General features: G+C 41.4%; 1 protein-coding gene across 1 annotated transcript; it reads left to right on the top strand.

Annotated features, from left to right (window-relative positions):
* Nucleotides 1-8,939: 8,939 nt before the first annotated feature.
* Nucleotides 8,940-15,429, top strand: ANKRD1 (ankyrin repeat domain 1; the record flags this gene model as incomplete). The annotated part of the gene is made up of 9 exons (XM_079535726.1): nucleotides 8,940-8,966; nucleotides 10,527-10,703; nucleotides 11,805-11,942; nucleotides 12,030-12,137; nucleotides 12,804-12,902; nucleotides 13,675-13,773; nucleotides 14,125-14,223; nucleotides 14,357-14,455; nucleotides 15,319-15,429. 9 exons carry the CDS (start codon nucleotides 8,940-8,942, stop codon nucleotides 15,427-15,429), a joined length of 957 nt encoding a protein of 318 aa, XP_079391852.1.
* Nucleotides 15,430-19,169: the final 3,740 nt, after the last annotated feature.

Raw genomic sequence — 19,169 nt, 5'->3', positions numbered from 1 at the left:
GCTGACACCTGAGTTCCTTGCAATTTCTGATGGCTGCTTAGTTTCATTTTTAGTAACAAGTGGGTACATTAGTCTCTGAGCGCATTAAAAATACTCTTCAGAAATGTACATTCCACTGGAGTAATTCTGTGCCAATTCAATGGCTTTGGGGCAGTCTACTCAAGCAAAATTCTTTTTCTATGTAAGAATGATCAGCATCTCCCTGCAAGTACAGGACAAGTATGGGACTGCTTCAGAACTGTTCATCCCACTTGCCTTGGCATTTAAAGGTGGCAGAATCTCCTGCAGCTGTGGATGAAACACTGTCACTCTGGAAAAGCTGCTACCATGTGTCCCTACTATTGTTCTCAGATAACAAGCAAGAAAATGTTTGTTTTTTACTCACTTCTGAAGGCTCCATTAATATGTACAAGGGACAACTCCCTCGGTAGCAGTGAATCACATTAATTAATGGACACGTGAAATAAAATACAAAGAAAATATGCACTCAAGGGGACAATCTGTGTGTATGAGAGTACATGAGTCTCCGATGGAGACAAATGGGAGATGCACATACAGACAAAAGGGAGAATACATTCACCACAGTGTATGGAAAAAGGCCAGCACAGAACAGAATGGAATGCATACAGGGATTAATGCTGGATTACAGATGCCTGTGGCAACTGCTCTCAATAAATTATAGTTAGATCAAAGAAAAATAGAACCCTTTGATAAGAAATTAACAAGTGCCATTCTCATATGTACAACTGTAATTAAAAACAACAACAGCAACACATTTTAACCCCTTACTTGAGATACTAAGTTTTTTCTTTCCAGTATTATTTATGAGTTACTTCTGGCCACTCAGGAATAAAAACAACTTTCTCAGTGTCTTACTTCTGTTACAACCAGCTACCAAATAAACACACAACCATTATTTTTATGCATACACCAATAATTCTGTAATAAAGAAAAGCAAAATTGGATTTGGTTTCATCTATTTTCTACAGTCTTTTCTTGCCCTAGGATATAATGAACATATGCACTGTTTACAGCTCAGTAGGAAAAAAAAGCAGTTTTTTGAAAGGTCAGTGGAAAATTAAGCAATAAAGCCAGAAGTTGCTACAAATGTGAATATCCTTCCATCATCTTATCTGAAATGTGAAGGCTGCTTTTTTGTTAACTTGTACCTTGTGTGGAAATGTGCATTCTGACTGTTCCCTTCCAGGATCAGAAAAGTGGGTAATCCAACACACATTCTTCAGCAACTCCTGGGCTGCAGTTTTTGCAGGTGCCTCACGCAGAAAGGAAAAGACTGCTGCAAATCTGAGCATTTTAATGCTGCAATCAATTAGTAATTCTATCTTTACATGACTAAAATGAAGTGTCTTTACATGACTATTCCACACTTCTGAAAAAATACACTCAAAGTAAAACTCAAATCTTGTACTATAGCCTTATGAGTTCACATCCTTGAACTAATTCATCTACACATTTCTCATCTTAAGGTAAAACCTACTATTTTCTCCCACTTGTTCCTGGTTGCAGAAATCATAAGTAGAAAGTTAACTGCACTTGCAGAGTGTGTTTAATAGTTGACTTTACTTCTTAATCAACCGGCAGTGACAGTTCCAAAATTTTACTTGTATTAAATTCACTTGGTTCAACAGGCTGGAGGTCTGCTTGTCGGCTACATGTATTCCTGTAAGTGATACTGCAATGCTCTGAGAGCTCATTTTACCAGACATTCATTTCCAATGAGAAGATGTTTTCATCTTGCCATCAACATTTTATGTTTGATACGGCTGTACTCTTCCTCCTTAAAAACCCCTTGTGGAAACAGCACCATTTCCAACATGATTAGCATCAACTATAACATTTTCCATAAAATCTGAGACATTAAGCTGAGGGAGAGGAAGCATATTCTTGGGATCCATTTACTTGGATTTACTACACTAGTACCACAAATTCACTGTTTGTGCTTCTGGGACAGAAACTGCATATAGCAGTGAACCTCTAAAATGAAGTGACCATTGCAGTGAAACACGTGGAGCATATACCAATAGCATTATAACTGCTGGGTAGAGCTTCAAAAGCATGCGGCTTTTTGTTTTGGCTCTTTTCAGAATGAATTAGCAACATTTTTCTCTAGTTGCTGATTGATTGCCTGAGTTTCATCAAGAAAACTATTCTTACCATCTGTGCAGGTCTCTGGGTCAGCTGGTGATGACTTCTGAGAGGAGGTGACAAATATCAATTATTTTTAAAATGAAATCTTTCGTCCCTACCTCAAAGGAGGGGTGGGGGAAATTCCTCTGCCTTCTATGATCCAACACGAAACGAGGAAAGCCTAACAGGAAGTTGTGAGGACAATCACAAATTCATCCGTACAGGGGCTCAAACTCAATAGTTATGCCAATAAAACGTGCAAATATATGAGTTTTGCTGTGACCATGAGTTCGACCTTTTGAAAATAAGGCTCAAGAACACTGGAAGTGAGAGAAAAGAATTTCCTAGATCTATTTGGGCTGGAAATCAGGCAAAGTTGGTCATCAGTCTGAGATTTCCTAAACTTCCTGGACACAGGAAGGCCAGGACCCCAGTGAATGTGAAATGTTTCATTATTTCTCTTCCATTTCCTGCCTCAAATTGAGAAATGGAGAAATGGAGAAAGATATTAGAAAAACAAAATCCAAATACAAAATAACTCATTAAAACTGGGCTACATGCACAAGCTGCAGTTTCTTGGCAATGGTCTGAATGATTTCTGATTTCCTCTAGCTCTCCCACTCCTGCTGCTGAATGGGGAAGTGATGCCCTTTCCTCTCTTTGTAATAATGTGATATAAAAGCACAGGATTACTCAGCAGGATTGAATGACCACTCACTTAGCAAAAAGACAATGCTGTGATCTGGATCAGAGCATCAGAGAATGCAGTGACCTCTTCTTTCTGTTCTGATGGGAACACCACTGGCGGTCACCAGGTGAGAACCCTTGGTTGTCTGACAAGGTGGGTGAGTCTGAAGAGACACACAAAAAGCAAAGTTGATAGAAGTTTTGTATGTGGGATGTGTGTGAAGGCAGAGTATGGGCCTAGCTCAGGCTCAGCAAGAGCTAGCTTGGCAGTGGCAAGTGACTTTTTGCATTCTTTAACAGACTTTAGTGAAATTTGGGGAACAAAGGCCTACAGCACATTCACCTTTTCCATCTGGCCCTGGTGTGAAGATGCCTCTGCTGAGAGAAAATTGCTGTGGGGGAAATATTTGGTATTTTCTCTTTTGAAATATCAACAAACTAAAAACAGTGCCTGCAGATTAATGCCTTGCAGTTTCTAGGCCCAGAGAAACCAATTTAGATTAGTTGCTCCTCTTTCTTCCCCTCTCATGCATTCCCTACACTTTTCCTTGAAATGAAATAGAATACAGAAGTCCATCCCAAAGTGCCATAACAGACTCCTTTAATACTTTGACGCGTTAGAGAGGGCACAAAGCTTTTTCCAAGTCCATCATCTGACACAATTTTTTTTTTTTTGCTCCAAAGTTATTCCAAATGGCTGAAAATGATGATGATTAGAGGAAAACACGGGAAAGGATTAAGCAAAATTTAATCAAGAAAGAATTGGACCCCTTTAAATACAGTGAATGCCAATCTACGTGGTTAGGTGCAAAGCAGGCCTTGTTAAACAAGTCTCTTTCCACACCATGACAGGTTTTGTTGAGAGTAGTATGTGTGTTACTGCAGTTTATTAGAGACTTGCCAAAGCATTTCACTCATAGCATGGGTTGGTATGATTAAAAAGCATGCATTATATGGAATTAAAAGGATGCACATTGGAAGAACTAAGAGCTGGCTCCCTGACAGATCGCAGCATGTCAGTCTCAGTGCAGAGAGAGCAAACGAGTGGAACTATTTCCAGCAGATTCCCACAAGGATCAGTTCCTGGCCCAACATTGTTTAGTATTTTCATCACGTGTCCAAACAATGGTGTAAGATGAGTCCCAAGATGGTTGGGAGCTGGAGGACTGACAGTGGAAGAAATGGCTGTAGGAGCTGGGCTTGCTCAGCCTGAAGAAGAGAAAGTCCAAGAATATATTGTGGCACCATAAGAAGAATTTGTGAAGAAGGCAGAGCCAGGTTTGTTACAGACATCTACAGGAGGTGAGAGAGAGACCATGGTCATAAGTTGAAATGAGGGATGTTTCAACTGTATGTAAGAAAAGAACTTGCTATCGGGATACTCAGGAATTGGAGCAGGATGACAAGAGAAGTTATGAAATCTCTGTCCTTGGAGGCTTTCAGGAGCTGACCTTACCCGTATTATGTTCCGGCCCTGTTTGGAGCAGAGGTGTGGAAAGAGATTATACCCCAAGGTCCTTCCCGCTATAGCATGTTACGACTATAGCCTAGTTTATTCTGCCTGGAGAGACATTTGGGAATTCTGTTAGATAATTGTTTCAATGCATACTGTAATGCAGTGCTACAGGGAAGTGCAGTGCTTGGATGCAATACTTGAAAGTATTCAAGGAGAAATAGATGCTAGTAGAATGTCGTGCCCAAACATAAAACAGTAGAAACTCTGGAGAGCATTCAAAAGAGCTCTGGCACATCTTCCTGAAGCACTTCAGAGAGATGTTTGCATCACCCAAAACTAGAGCATCCCCTTACTCTTACAAAGGAAAAAAGGTATCATACTTGGGACAGCAGTACTTACAAGGTCTCAGGCAAACATAGAGCAAGATTCAGTATGGGAGGCTTTAATTTAAGACAGTGTAAAATTCAAAATAAAACACTGAGGGAAAGGCAGAAAATGTCACTTTGGAGTGAAGCTGAATTCTCCATTGCTAGTCAAAAGCACTAAATGTGCTTCACTGCAGAGCAGTTGCCAGCCTGGATACCTGCTGGATTATCAACATGACCAGGATTTCAAAGCACTCTCACATTGTATAGCTGAAAACTTGTTCTGCATCCCTCTAGCTTTCCTTTTCTGACTGATTGAAGTTGTTCTGCAGTATTTATGAATGGCATAAACCTTTTTTACAACTCCATACTGGCACAAACAAACCCCGTTGCCACAGCTGAGCACATAAAAACATAGTAAGATGTTACGTGAACATAACATTGGCACAGGTTCTGGATACACAGAACTTGACCAACATTGCTGACTGAAGGCCGAGTGTGCAGCCAGCAGATAACCCTTCTGACAGATAACTGTTCTGGTGCCTTAAGCTGCACTTTGCTGCTTAACTGAGAACCATTCTGGTGAACTAGCTAGATTCACACGTACTGCACAAGTGCAATTGTGATAGAGCTCAAGGTCTCAGATACATTCCAATCCCTTGCTTTTAAATATAAATCACTGATTTTTTCAGATTGTGTGGAAATCCCAGCCCTAATGTCATCTGAGCAGGGTTTTTTTAAGCACTACAGTAAGTGATGCAATCACTCACTGCTGGTTTGGGTTTCACCAGAGCGCTATGAAGCCCAGATCAGCAACCTCCCAGACTGTAACTTCTTTGCTTTGTTAACAGCTAATATGAACAAACTGAATTATAATCACATCCCACTGTTAATTTATTAATTTCTTATACTCTAATTTTGTAGTTAAAACAAACTTTGCGTACCTTGGTGAAATCTTGTTTGTTTTCCTAAGGAGATAGTTTGTTTCTCTTCAACATTTTACCCAAAGAAAGATACATTTATGAGAAGTCTCAAAATTGGTTTAAACAGGTGATATAATAATTCCTTGATCATTGAAATGAATCAAACATACATATGTACCAGAGTGCTGAAAAAGTGAGGGGATTGAGCAATATACCCAAACTGCACGGCGATGATAAATTATCAAAGAGTTTATTTGCTAGATAAATAAATTCCTGCCTTTTATGGAAAACAGTCAAAATAGAGAAAGAAAAACAGTTACTGCAATATATATTATGAGTTAGTGCTCCACTGTGTATGAATATGCGTAACGTATGAATGTGCACTCAGAGAAAGAAAAAAGCCATTGCACACTGAAGGAGAAAGCTGTGGGTTACTGTTCCTTAGGAGTATCTTCGGGTATGCAATACCCATGGCTGCACACTCACAGAACATGGGTTGCTGGATTCATGCCCTCTGCAGTGCACAAGCACATTCCAGCCCCTGCTGCCTGCCTGCTTTGCCTATCTGGCAGCAGGAGATGCCAGAGACAGCCAGGCACCACACAAGGCAACACCTTGGGTGCAAGGGCAGAGCCAAGGGCAGAGGGCTGGGAGGTGCCTGTTGGCTGGGATAGTGACAACACTGAAAACACAATGGTGATACACTTGACAGGAAGTGTAATATTGTTTGTATCACACATAAAGCTTTCCCTCTACTATTAACAACTTTAAAAATTACTTACAAGCACTCTTTACACTGCTCTGACAACTCCTCCTTTGATATCTGGGAATGGGCCTGCTGCCTTTTTGTGTTTTCTTCCGCAAAGTTCTTGTGGCAATATAAATTGCCTTCACCTTGCAGCTCATTGCAGATCCGTTAGCAGACCAGCAAATGTTTTCCAGATTCCTGTTACACATCTCCCACTGACCATCTGCTATTACTACCTTAACAGAGATGCAAGAAATCACTTGTTGAAAGGGGATTACGTGGTTACAGCCCAGCACAAGGCTGCAAGCTCATTATGCTACTTCACCTTCTAACATTAAGCAATAGCAATAAACAACAGGGCTAGAGTCTTAGTAAAAACGCACAGGTTCATATCATCTATCTCAGAATAATTATCTTGGTTCACATAACATTCAGCTTACGAGCATTGCGTTTGGTCAGTTTAGATTGTAACCCTTTGTTACAGCAGTTTTATGTGTGGGGCTTTTTTGTTTTTGTTTTTTGTTTTGTGTTTTTACACAGCAACTCGCGATTATCAAGGAAGACTCACTTTTATTTCTGGTTCTCTGTAGTCAGCAGAGACTGGATGCTTTAATTGTTACATGCGGCTGGATTTTTTTTTGGCAGCTTGATGTGAGAAGTGGGTCAGTGTTTCCCTTTGGAACACTGAGATGTTAAGTTCATGTGGGCTCTGGATTCACTGGCCATTTGCAGAGAAAGATCTACCCGCTTACACTGTCTTGGATAAGTTTTGCTGGTCTAGTTTTATATACCAGGCTGTCAGTTCTCTGCTGTGATCTGTTACCAATAAACAAGAAGTGATCTTTTCAGCCATCCTACTAGGGTTGCAGATTTCAAAACAGTCTCCGATAGAAGATTCACAGAATAATACAGAGCAAGATAATCTGTTGCTGCACATTTACAGACAAGAAAAAGCTAAGCAGAGCTGCCTCTGATCACAGACACACATAGCAGGAGCACAACGCTGCTGCAAGAAAGGGCCCTGCAGTGATTCAGGACATACCACTCTCTGGGAATGATATCCTGGCTCCACTTCGGTTTGGAAAAAAATGTTCCAAAAGTCTCTTGAGCTGCCACATACTCTATTTTAGTTCTGGAGCTCATCCTCTAATGTCATATATATATTCTGAGTAGTAAGGGGACCACCTGATGTTCAGCTTCATTTCAGGGAAAGGGAGGGCATAGGTATGATGGGCACTAGAAGGCAAGTTTGGATGTACTCACATTACTGGTAAATAGTTCAGAGGAGAGACACCTTGAAAGGTCAGTGTCATGAACATAGCATGCTAATGATGCTAATGAGATAAACAACACCCAAGATAGCTAGATCTTAATGCAGTGGAGCTCTATGTACATGTTGCACAGGAAGTACCTGAGACTGACTCGTTTCAGCCAGGTGACTTGTCCTGCTTGTGCCCCACCAGATAGAGTCTCTTAGCACTGCAGAACTGATTTCCTTGGCATTTATTTACACTCTTAATGCTGAAATTAGTGCTTGAACCTGTTATAAGATTGCTTTCTGCTGGCGTTCATTCTCCTCCTTCCAGGCTGTTCTGATTTATGACACAAGAAAACCTCTTTATTTTTTCCAAAGTACTCCATAACTCCTTGTACCCCAAACACACCCAACAACCATTTGTTTCTGTAACCCATCTTAACCACCAAAACTGAACAAGTCCTGAACAACTGAACAGTGCACCTGTTCTCTTGCATTCAAATGAAAAATATGCTCTGAGAAAACAGCATTAGTTTTACTTTTTTGGCACATGACATAATTCATTATTTTGCTTATGATCACTGTCAGCGTCCCAGAAAAATGCAAAGTTTGCTGCTGCAACATGTTACACTGACTGTAACTTCTCATGTCATAGGCTAAAAAGCACCAGAGACATCATTTTGGTTTAGTAATCCTTTCAAAAAATTCCTCCCATCAAATATAGAAGACTGTCATCATGATGAGAAAAGTCCTTTCCCCTAAAACTGTTTATCATCCCAGAATAAATAGCAATGAAAAGAATGGCTTCCCAAGACTTAAGGGGTCACAATCCTCTTATCAGGAAGGTATGACTCCAAGTACTGTACATAAGCCACTTACCCTTCCCAGCACCCTGCAGTCATCTGAATGTCAGTTAGAAAAAAAAAAAAAAAAAAAAGATGAAGCTATAGCGCTACATCAACAGACAGCTGTCCCAGTGGGCACTGGGAACACAGGATGACTCGCATTGCTGAGCCATGCGGTCATGGCCAAAGGCACGATGAGCTCACATTTCATTCCGATGCACATACGCGGTGTGGTCAGACTGAGGGACTCGGCCACCCTCACCCTCCTGACGCCCCTCACCCGGTCTCGACACTAGATCTGGCTAGTTAACATGTCTGGAATGAGCGCGAGCCTACCTCCCAGCTGGCAAGTCTTCAGGCGTACTCGGATTCCAAGGTTGGAAGATTATCTCATTCAAGCATAGCTTTCCCAATGATATATAAGCAAAGCTAGTGTGGTGGTCCCAGCAGAGCCAGCCTGAGCATTGGGAGATTCATCCACAGGGGAGTACAGCCTTCAAACACTGGCAAACATGATGATGATGAAAGTAGAAGAGCTGGTAGGTACAAGCTTCTTTCATTTACTCGTAATTACTTTCCTTTCTAGACTGTCATTGTACCAGCCTTTGTGGATCACTGAGGTGACAGAGCAGTGCTCAAAACCTGCATCTGTTATAGTTCATTATCCTACTATAGTTCCACTAACTTCTGCTAGGGAAGGGGGCTTGCCACTGGTATAACTACACAGTCATTTGAATTTTGCATCAGAACATAACTCACCAGGAAGTACAGAATGACCAAAATTTAGCTGTGTATTTTCCCTTGATCTTGACTGACATACATATACTTGTAGAGCTACTAACTTCAAAATCCTAATCCAGTAAGAGACTAGGGAAAAGACAGCAATGCAGGGAAACCAAATTATTCTCTTTCCACTTTTAAGCCAACAACAGGCATTACTAACAATTCCTATTTTCACTGCTGTTCATGGTACAAGTTTTGAAAGCCCCTATCTAAACCAGATCTCAAGTAATAGAACTTTCCACTGCAGAGTTCAGACTAACAATGACCAACAGACTGGGGAAAGAGGAGCAATCCAGTAAAGCACTGGAGCATTACACAGCAATATTTTTTTCTCCAGATGGCACAGTTAAGATGAAACTCACATACACTGACTAGCCAGTACCATCCAAACTCTTGGCAAGGCCTTAACAATTTCTCTAGTATTAAAATCTATAACAAACACAACTTTACAAGGGTGATTGAACAGAAATCTAGTCAAGAAAGCATACATTTACTGAACCACTTCAGAGTTCATCCTAAGTTCATCAAAGTTGGGGTTGGACTCGATGATCTCTGGAGGTCCCTTCCAACCCCTACAATTCTGTGATTCTGTGTGATTCTGTGATTAACCCGCATAAAGTTCATCATCCTCTAAGTTTAACAAGTTATCCCTTTGAGCATACTTAATAAAGCATCCAAAATATTTCCAAAAGCTATGAAGAGCTGTGCTGCAGCACAGCATCACGCAGCTTCAGCACAGCAGCTACCTCACATTCATTTGCCAAGTGCTATAAATGGGGACTTCGGTACTGACAGCAGTGCGTAAGATCAGCCTTGAAATTACTCAGCATCCTGATTTAACTGCACTGTTTCAGCCAGACTGTAAGGTCCCAAGGGGAAAGCATGTCCTCCCACTCTGGCATCTCATTTCCCTTGCTCATGAGGTGCTGGTGCCTGCTCAGGTTGGCTCCTTCCAGCAGAGCCTTTTACAGCTTTCTGATAGGTCTAACACATGGCGAGAGGAAATGCAAGAAAATTCTGAAGAAAAAGGATGTTGTTCACAACTCAACAGCTTTTGTCAGCACAGCAGCAGCTCAGTGCCAGTTGAGCACTGAGTTACAGCAAGGTGGCCTCATGAACCTGACCCAAACCCCGAGGATGCCAGCAGGGGGTTGCTCTGGGAATGTGGAAGACCTGCCTGCAAGCAAGCCTGCCCCAGCTACCCACACATATACTACACATCAGGCTGATGTCAGCCTGCCACACACCGATCCATCATCCCAGGGGGTGCTTGCTGCGGTCATCAAATTGATGCTCATAACATATTATCTTTACAGGTGACTGGGAAGAAAACTGATGATAAAGATACCGGCAGCTTCCTCCCAGAGGACTTCAAAACTGGAGAGTATGAAGCTGCTGTAAAATTAGAGAAGCAAGATGACCTAAAGACAGCCTCTGATCACCTACTAACCCAAGTAGATATGGCTCCCGGGAAGCAGAAGCATGAGGCAGAGGTAGGCTCTTGGATTTTGTACTTGGGCTTTTATCATCTTTACACACTTTCTTCAGAGCTCCATGAAGTTCTGCCTCTTTCTTAGTTAGAAATACATGCATGCTAGGCCAGATAAACAAGCCCCCAGGAAGTCACTGCTAAAGGAAGTTGGTCTAATGCCCACCAAACGCAGAGATGTGCCGAATCCTGCAGCTGACTGATGAAGGCAGTAACTCTGAAGTGGATCCCATGAATGAGAATTCATTTGGAAAAAAAACATGCCATGTGTCAGGACCTCACCAATTTATTTACAAACATATTATTTAAATACATTTAAAGGATAGAATTTGTCATGAGATAGTGCTTTACTTTGAATCACTCTTCCAAAGCCAAGGACACTGTGTCATACCTGAAATCTTATACTTCAGCAAAGACAACACACTTGTCATTGATGCTAGCAGTGCCCTGTACTCACTTCATGCAGGGATGCTTTAACAAAGGAGGCTTGAACAAGACTTAAATACTTATCGAATTGTCCCTTCAAAGACACCGGCATTCTTTCTAGTTTATCAAAATGCAGCACTTACTGATCGAAATGCTAAAATTGCTATAAATCACATACTTCATTTAAGGGTACACGTGTTTTTTTTATATCAAAAAGGATTAAGATAAATCAGTGGCTACCACATGAAAGTGGTTGAAGGCAAAATGATTTGTGGAAGTCAGTTAAACCTACAGGGGCCTCCCTCATAAGCTGCAGATGTCTTAAATTGTTGGACCAAAAGGGACTGCAGGGCTGCTTTGACTCCTGGCCTTGCACAGGCCAGAAAATCTCATGATATCCCACAACATATGGCTGAAGAAAGCGTTTAGGAAAAAGTACAATGATGCATGAAAAAACTGTGTAAGAAATTCTGTACCTTTTACACTTTGCAGCTTAATCTAATGGTCCATTAGCCATAGCCCCAATACAAATCAAATCAAATCAAAACAAAAACTTATTTCAAAGTTAACTCTGTCTGAACTGGATTCAACTGAATGGTAATACCCACTGTCCTGCCACTCTAGAGGGAAGGTGTGTTCAGTCCCAGCTCAAACTGCTGCCTCTCCTCATTTGTTTCAGTTGAAGATGAAAAAACTACAGGAGAAATCAAAACTCGAAAGCTTGGAGGACCTTGAAAAAATTATTCAGCTGAAGAAGAAGAAGAAATGCAGGAAAGTGAAAGCTCCCCTTTTAAAGGAACCCGAACCAGAAGTTATTGTAAGTTCTGCTGTGAGCTCCTTTGGAAAAGAACCAACGAGCTTTTGTGCCACTTGTATTCACCTCCTGTATATTTTTCTCCATTAGACAGGGCCAGTGGACATAGCCATGTTCTTCAGAGCTGCACTGGAAAATAAGTTGCCAGTCATTGAAAAATATTTGTCAGACAAAGGAGATCCCAATGTCTGTGATGAGGTATGCTCTTTTTCTTACTCTGCAGCCTGCTGCACAAGAAAGTTTATTACAGAACAAAATTAACTTTCACCAGTAGGTTTTATAGTATGCACAGTTTTGAGGAGAAAAGCACTGGAAGTGGGTTGGGGTAAATAAACCCTAGAATTTTAACGTATTATGTATTCCATTGATAAAGGGCTGCTGGGATCCTCCTAAGTAACGTTACTTCAAAAGAATCCTTACATTTCAAAGAGAGATATTGGTGACCAGGAGACCCTGATTTTCTGTAACGGATGCTCTTCTAATGCTACAGATGAACAGATAAGAAATTTGTCTGCAGAAATACACACACAAAAAAGTGATGCTGCTGGCCCTTGTACTCCATAATGCATAAGCTGCATTTGCAAAATACAGCATCGTGTGTTGAATGCAGGAATCAAGAGGCATCATTTTAATGCCACACTGCAGATATTCCTCACACCTTTTTAAATGCTGGGTAGGCAGATCGCTGCTATTAGAATGCTATTAAAATTTAGCAGATTTCAGGTCTCGAAAGCATTAGCTCTTGAAAATGAATCAGCATAATGCGTGGATTTGCCATCATCCCAGAGACGCAAAGATAAAAGATTTAAAGAGACCTCTTTGTGCCATACTTGATATCTGACTTAGCACTGTTTTAATTGACAGTACAAGCGTACTGCATTGCACAGGGCATGCTCTGAAGGACATCTAGAGGTGGTCAAGAAGTTGGTGGAAGCTGGAGCCCTGCTTGAACTGAAAGATATGGTATGTTCATTAACACGTACTTTAAAATTTGCTCAATGTTTTGTAACTGGTAAAACAAACACAAGAAAAGCGATAGACTTTACACTGTCTTTCAAGTTTATCCTCAGAATAACACTGCTGAGGTTTCAGGAGGGGATGTCTGTCTTTCTGGGCCAAAACATTTTGAAGTAAAATGCAGGAATGGGAGGACCATGTTCACCAACAGGCTGCCACAAACCATAAAGCCCTAAGAAGGGTAGAACATCCGAGGTCAGGCTACCACATCGGGCTGTGAGCAGCTACTGGAGGTAGCAGGGCCCCACAGGGCCCCACAGGGCCCAGTGCAAAGTATACATTTTCCACCAGGAAATCTTTGTGCTCCTGAGAGACATCTTCTCTGCTGAACACTAACCGTGAGGGTTCTGCTGCTGTTTTTTCACTCCTCCACTTCCAGCTCTTAGTTTGTTTGCTAAATAGATGGCATCAACTAGCCTTGTTCCCCTCACTCAACCAGCCATGCCCGCGGTGCTGTAAGAAATCAGAGGAATAGCGAGCAGAGCAAGACCTGTAGGGAAGGGGCAGCCCTCCAAGCAGAGAATTGGTATTGGAGAGGTGGAGGGCTAGATGACAGAGGCTGTTAATTGAAATGGCTCAACAATCATGGAAAACTGCTTTAAGTTAAATTGCATGACAAATGATTTTGAATTCATTTAGAAGTTTGATCAAATTAGCTAAATTTCTTCTTTTCGTGCATTATGCTGAATTAAATTACTTGTGTTTTTTTCTGTCATAGCTTGAATCTACTGCCTTGCACTGGGCATGCCGGGGAGGAAGCCTGGATATTGTGAAATTCTTACTGGACAAAGGAATAAACAGAAACGCAAGAGACAAGGTATGTTCCTCTGGGGCTCAGCCACTTTTTAGAGACTGCAAGCCCCCCAAGAAGATAATTTTTGGTGGCTGTTGTGGTACTATTTTACTGTGCTCAGTGTCACTGACGGCCTTCATAGAATTATTTGAGTTGGAAAGGATCCCTAAAAGCCATCTAGTCCAACTCCCTGCAATGAACAGAGACACCTACAGCTCCATCATGCTGCTCAGAGCCCAATCCAGTTCGACCTTAGATGTTTCCAGGGATGGGACATCTACTTCTCTGGGCAACTTGTGCCAATGCCTTACCATGCTTACTGTAAAAATCTTTTTCCTTATATCCAGTCTAAATCTCCTGTTTCTCCCCACTCAGCTACGCAGCACCCCACTGCACGTAGCTGTGAGAACAGGGCAGTACGACTGTGCCGAGCACCTCATTGCTTGCGAAGCAGACCTCAATGCCAGAGACAGAGTAAGTTCCACCAGATCCTTACCCTCGGAACTGGGCTGCTGCCTGTCTTCATGGTTCCACTTCCCTTGAAAACCCCTGGTGACACGGTGCAGCCTGGTCTGTGGCACAGGCTGACCCATGTCTCACCCCGTAGGAAGGTGACACACCAATGCATGATGCTGTCAGGCTGAACCGCTACAAAATGGTCCGGCTTTTGATTCTCTACGGGGCAGATCTTACCATTAAGAATGGCGTAAGTAATTCAGAAGTTTTCCTTTGGAGCAGCTTTGTGGGTTTTAAGGCTAGAAGAGACTATTGTGAACAGACTTAATTAAATCACTGTACAGTTAACTAAAGAACAGCTCACACAGGGAAAGGGCAACTTGGAGGAGGTCAGGGAACAGATGAAAAAAGCAATACCTACACTAAAAGCACAATCTATCAGCTGCAATTTAAACGACCACCACACCCTATTTTACTTACATATTATATTAAGACCCATGCACACAGTTGCTGTCTGCGCAGCTCCTGGGCTTCAGTCACCACTGAGATCACAACAGGAGCCCCATGACTTAAGAGATCTACTTTAGCTAGCACCAATTAATGCTTCTGATTAGCAATCAACTACACCTGGAGAAAGTAAGGGAGAAATCAGTCCTTGCCCCAACCTGCAAAGCCATTCCCAGTGTTTCCCCTCACCCGGGTATGAAAATGAGGAAGAACACAGCCCAAAAGGCACAAAGTGTACTCACTCAGGCTTTGCGCAGTAAAGTTGCTCCTGTTTAATTTAGATGTTGTCCATAATTTAATTAAGCATGCACACACTCTTATCCAAATTCTCAAATCAGTTTAGATTGGACCCAAAGAAACAGTGGCATGCTCTGCTAGTCACACTGTTTGCTAACACGGCATAGGTCCACTCACATACACGGAAATTTCATCAGGAGGCTGAACAGACAGGGGATAGGAGGGCAAAATAACTCAGGAATGAGAGTACCTGATCCTGTGCACGTAGAAGTCTCACATCAGATGCACTATGCAAATATTTAGGGAAGAATAAAGGAATAAATTCACCAGCTGAAATTAGATCTTGCTTTCTCTTTTCATCTTAATCAGGATGGAAAAACCCCTATGGACCTCGTTCTTCAGTGGCAGAATGGCACCAAAGAGCTGTTCAAGAATCTGAAGAACAACTCCTATAAGAGCACCCAACTAAACAAGTTTTGAAGAGACAAAAACCAGACTGCTCTCTTTTTGCTGCTTTTAAATGCTTCGCATGATCCTGGAGGAAAATAGCCCTGAACATACTATATTTATTGAAGATATTTATTGTACTAAATTATTTGAAATGCCTTCACTGAAAATGACAATTCAGGCAGATTGAGAATTAAGTTTCCACTGGTTTTAAAATAGCTCTATTTATTCCTATTTATTTCAAGGGTAATTTTTAATGGTTCTCAGTATTAATTTTTTTATAGTTTTAAATTGCAATGCAATCTTTATCAGCAACATGAGCCATTTTATCTTGATGGCACTATTACCAACCTTAGCAACTTCCATCAAGCCTTCCCACAGTTCTCAGTAGCTAATATTTGCAATTGCTGCCATGCCTCTGCAAAATTGTCACTTTCAGAAAACTGTATTACATGAGTGGTGATATGTGGAAGAGAAAAGGAGTAATGGAAGAAGGTCTGCTGAGACCCCAAGTGGATTTAAAGGAATAGCTAAGTAATGGGGTTTAAACGTGCTATAGTGATTGTGGCTGATAAAGAGCTCACGGACAGAGCTCCATCATGTAGCCATATGGACTGCAAGATTCAGATGCAACGTGATGAAGGTGAGAGGAGACGGTATTGGAAATGTGGATTTCTTAAAGCTGGACTACTACAAAGTCCTGGAAATGTGGATTTCTTAAAGCTGGACTACTACAAAGTCCGATGATCGAAGAATGTAACAGATGATGTATATTTGTAAATTTGTACTGCTTTTTCTGTACATTTTGTACTGACTTATCTCAGATTAAATAAACAGCGTGGTTCTTTGTACTTGCTAGAGTGTATTATGGAACAGTAAGCATGCACCAGACAGTTCTCTTCCTCAGTTCAGACCTTAGCCTCTAAAATTTATAGATACTAAAAAAAAAAGTCTCAGCTGCCTAAAGCAGCCAGCTCTTGAGCTACCTTCCTGCCACTGTTAGACAAATACTGTCTCTTATTTTCTTCCATTATGCAGAAACACACATACAGAAACAGAAAGCCAATAGTTAAGTGGCTAGTAAGATACAGAGTTACACTTTTATCACTGAGTTTGATTTAAAATCCCCTTTTCTCAGCAATCAGTACTTACTGTGTGGAGCGCACAAGACAGCTTCAATTGTCCCAGTCAAGGAAGACGTGCAATCCTGCTAGGAAAGAAAGGTATCTTTCCCCTTGCTTTAGTAGAGGTAGAACAATGTTAATAGGCTTGTCAGCAGAACCACTGATGTGAAATTTCACTAGGACATCACATGCCATGTTCAGTTAAAATCTGAACATCCCATGGAGCAGCCTCCCAGTGAAATATGCCACAGGCTCCCATAAGATTCACCAGTCAGTAAAGCTGGCTTCTAATGAGCAGACTTTACAGTGTGGCCAAAACAAAGTCCTGGGCAATGAAACAATGGACAGTGATGAGTATTTGTTACTCGAATGCCAATCTTGGAAATGAATTTACAGAAACCCCATAAGGAGCAGGCAGAACAAATGCCTATTCAATCTGCAACCAGCTACCCTGCGCTGAAGCAACAGATTTAGACAGATGAGACTTTTCACACAACAAGCACTGTAATTTGTGTCACCTGAGAACACATATTTTTTTTTTTCATAAGAACCATGTCATGTCTCTGCTTGTTATCCTCCTCTGCAAGCTACTATTTCTGTACTTGTTTCTGCACAATCATCTGGACATTGGGAGTGTATCTTCCAGGAAACAGGAATTACATCAGTGCTGGCTAACTCATCTTGACTATCTTAATAACTGAGCAGCAGTTCAGTGCTCCTGGGAACTGGGAGAAAAAGAAACTTTCCACACAGTTCCTGAAGCACTGTACCTACTTAAAGAGCAAAGATACAGATGTTACATTTTCTGGATGAGATCAAACAAGTGACAAGGAGGATATCTTGCATTCAAAAGCTTCTTTCTGCATGCTAGTTACAAAACAACTCTCCTCATGCTCAGGGTTGATGAGTCTCTGGCCAAGGTATATGACTAATAAAAGTTACACTTTACAGGCACATTTCCAGTGCTTCTTTATTTGGTTAGAACCTTACTTTAGAGGCAAGTCCATAAATAAGAAGCCACTATATATAATATCAGTATTATATCTCAATACCGCAATAAAGCACTCACATCATGATGTCGACCAGTAAAATAAAATCAAAGGAAAACTAATTTTATTGCTTTTTGAATGATGCAAAAGCTGTTGTGACTTACACCAGCGTTTTATAAAACTGTGACTCTACTGAGAGCTTTGTTAGCTCCTAAGAGCTCAGAGATAACCCACCGCAAGGTTTCTGCGGTACTTTACACATCACAACTTGTGCTTCTCAGCTTGTTGTCAGGTAAGAATAGAGAATCGCAGAATCATTAAGGTTGGAAAAGACCACTAAGATCTGGTCCAATCATCCCTCAACACCAAGCCCACTAATCACACCACATCCATGACTTTCTTGAACATGTCCATGGACAGTGAATCCATCACCTCCTGGGCAGCCTGTGCCAGTGCATCACCACTGCTTCTGAGAAGAAATTTTTCCTGATATCCAATCTGAACCTCTCCTGCTGCAAATTGAGGCCATTACCTCTCGTTCTACCACTGTTACCTGGAAGAGGCTGACCATCACCTCATTATAACCTCCTTTCAGGGACATGTAGGGGAACAATAAGGTCTTCCCGGAGCCTCCTCTTCTCCAGACTGAACAATCCCAGTTCTCTCAGCCCATATTACCTGTTTTCCAGATCTTTCACAGCTTTGTTGCCCTCCTCTGGACACGCTCCAAGGCTTCAGCATCTTTCATGGGGCAACACAGAATTGGAATATTGGAATATTCAGAGTAAAGGTGCCACAAAAGCATCTCAAGTACAGCATCTTACATAATTTTTATATTGGTCAAAAGAGAAACTTCAGTCAACATTTGGAAGATGTCTGAAAATGCCTCACTGATTAGAAATCTGTTGTGACTGCTTTTTTGGATTAGATTTACTGAAGCACTAACAGGAAAAAAAAAAGACATAACAGTAACAGTTGTGTGACATGGAGGCCTCAGGCCTAGGTGAGACAGCTGTTATGCTGCAACAGCACACCATGCTGAGCACACATTCAGGATAACCTTGGGCTCTTCCTATCCATGGCAAATGTCTCATGTTACTGTTTGGCTTTAAGTTGGGATGGTTTGATTCCAAAGGCAGAGAGAACCTTTGTGCTGTGTGTCTAACAGGTTGATTTAGTCACTGTTCCTCTGATACAAACTCAAGATTTCTCCTAGCAAGCAACAGATGCTAGGATTGTTATAGTTATTGATCACAAAACAGAAGAGAGAGCAGATAAAGTTTTTACTGCACGATTATTCTCTCAGGCCATTTAAGGTAAACTTTACTGACTCGTGGTTCTAAGGTTTAGTACAGAGACATGTTTTAAAACTTCAGTTACTGTAAGAGTGAGACTTTACAGGCATGCCTTCTTGAAACCATTTTTAATTAAAAAAGAGTGCAGTTGACACAATGTTTCTGTCTTAGGGATACTTTCTATTGTGCAAGTTCACTGATTCCAGAAGACCCAGGACAAGGTGGAATGATTCCCTCCTGCCCTTGTCCAGAAGCCCAGCAATAGGATTCCCACAGAACTCCTCACTTAGAAACCAGAAAAATAATTATTCTTTAGGCTAAAAATAAAAAATAAAAAAAATCAGTAAGTGAGGAACCAAGCCAGT

This window comes from Tetrao urogallus (assembly GCF_951394365.1).
Source record: "Tetrao urogallus genome assembly, chromosome: 5".
NCBI lineage: Eukaryota > Metazoa > Chordata > Aves > Galliformes > Phasianidae > Tetrao > Tetrao urogallus.
The sequence above is the reverse complement of the archived record's forward strand: the minus strand, read 5'-3'. Positions and strand labels throughout refer to the sequence as shown.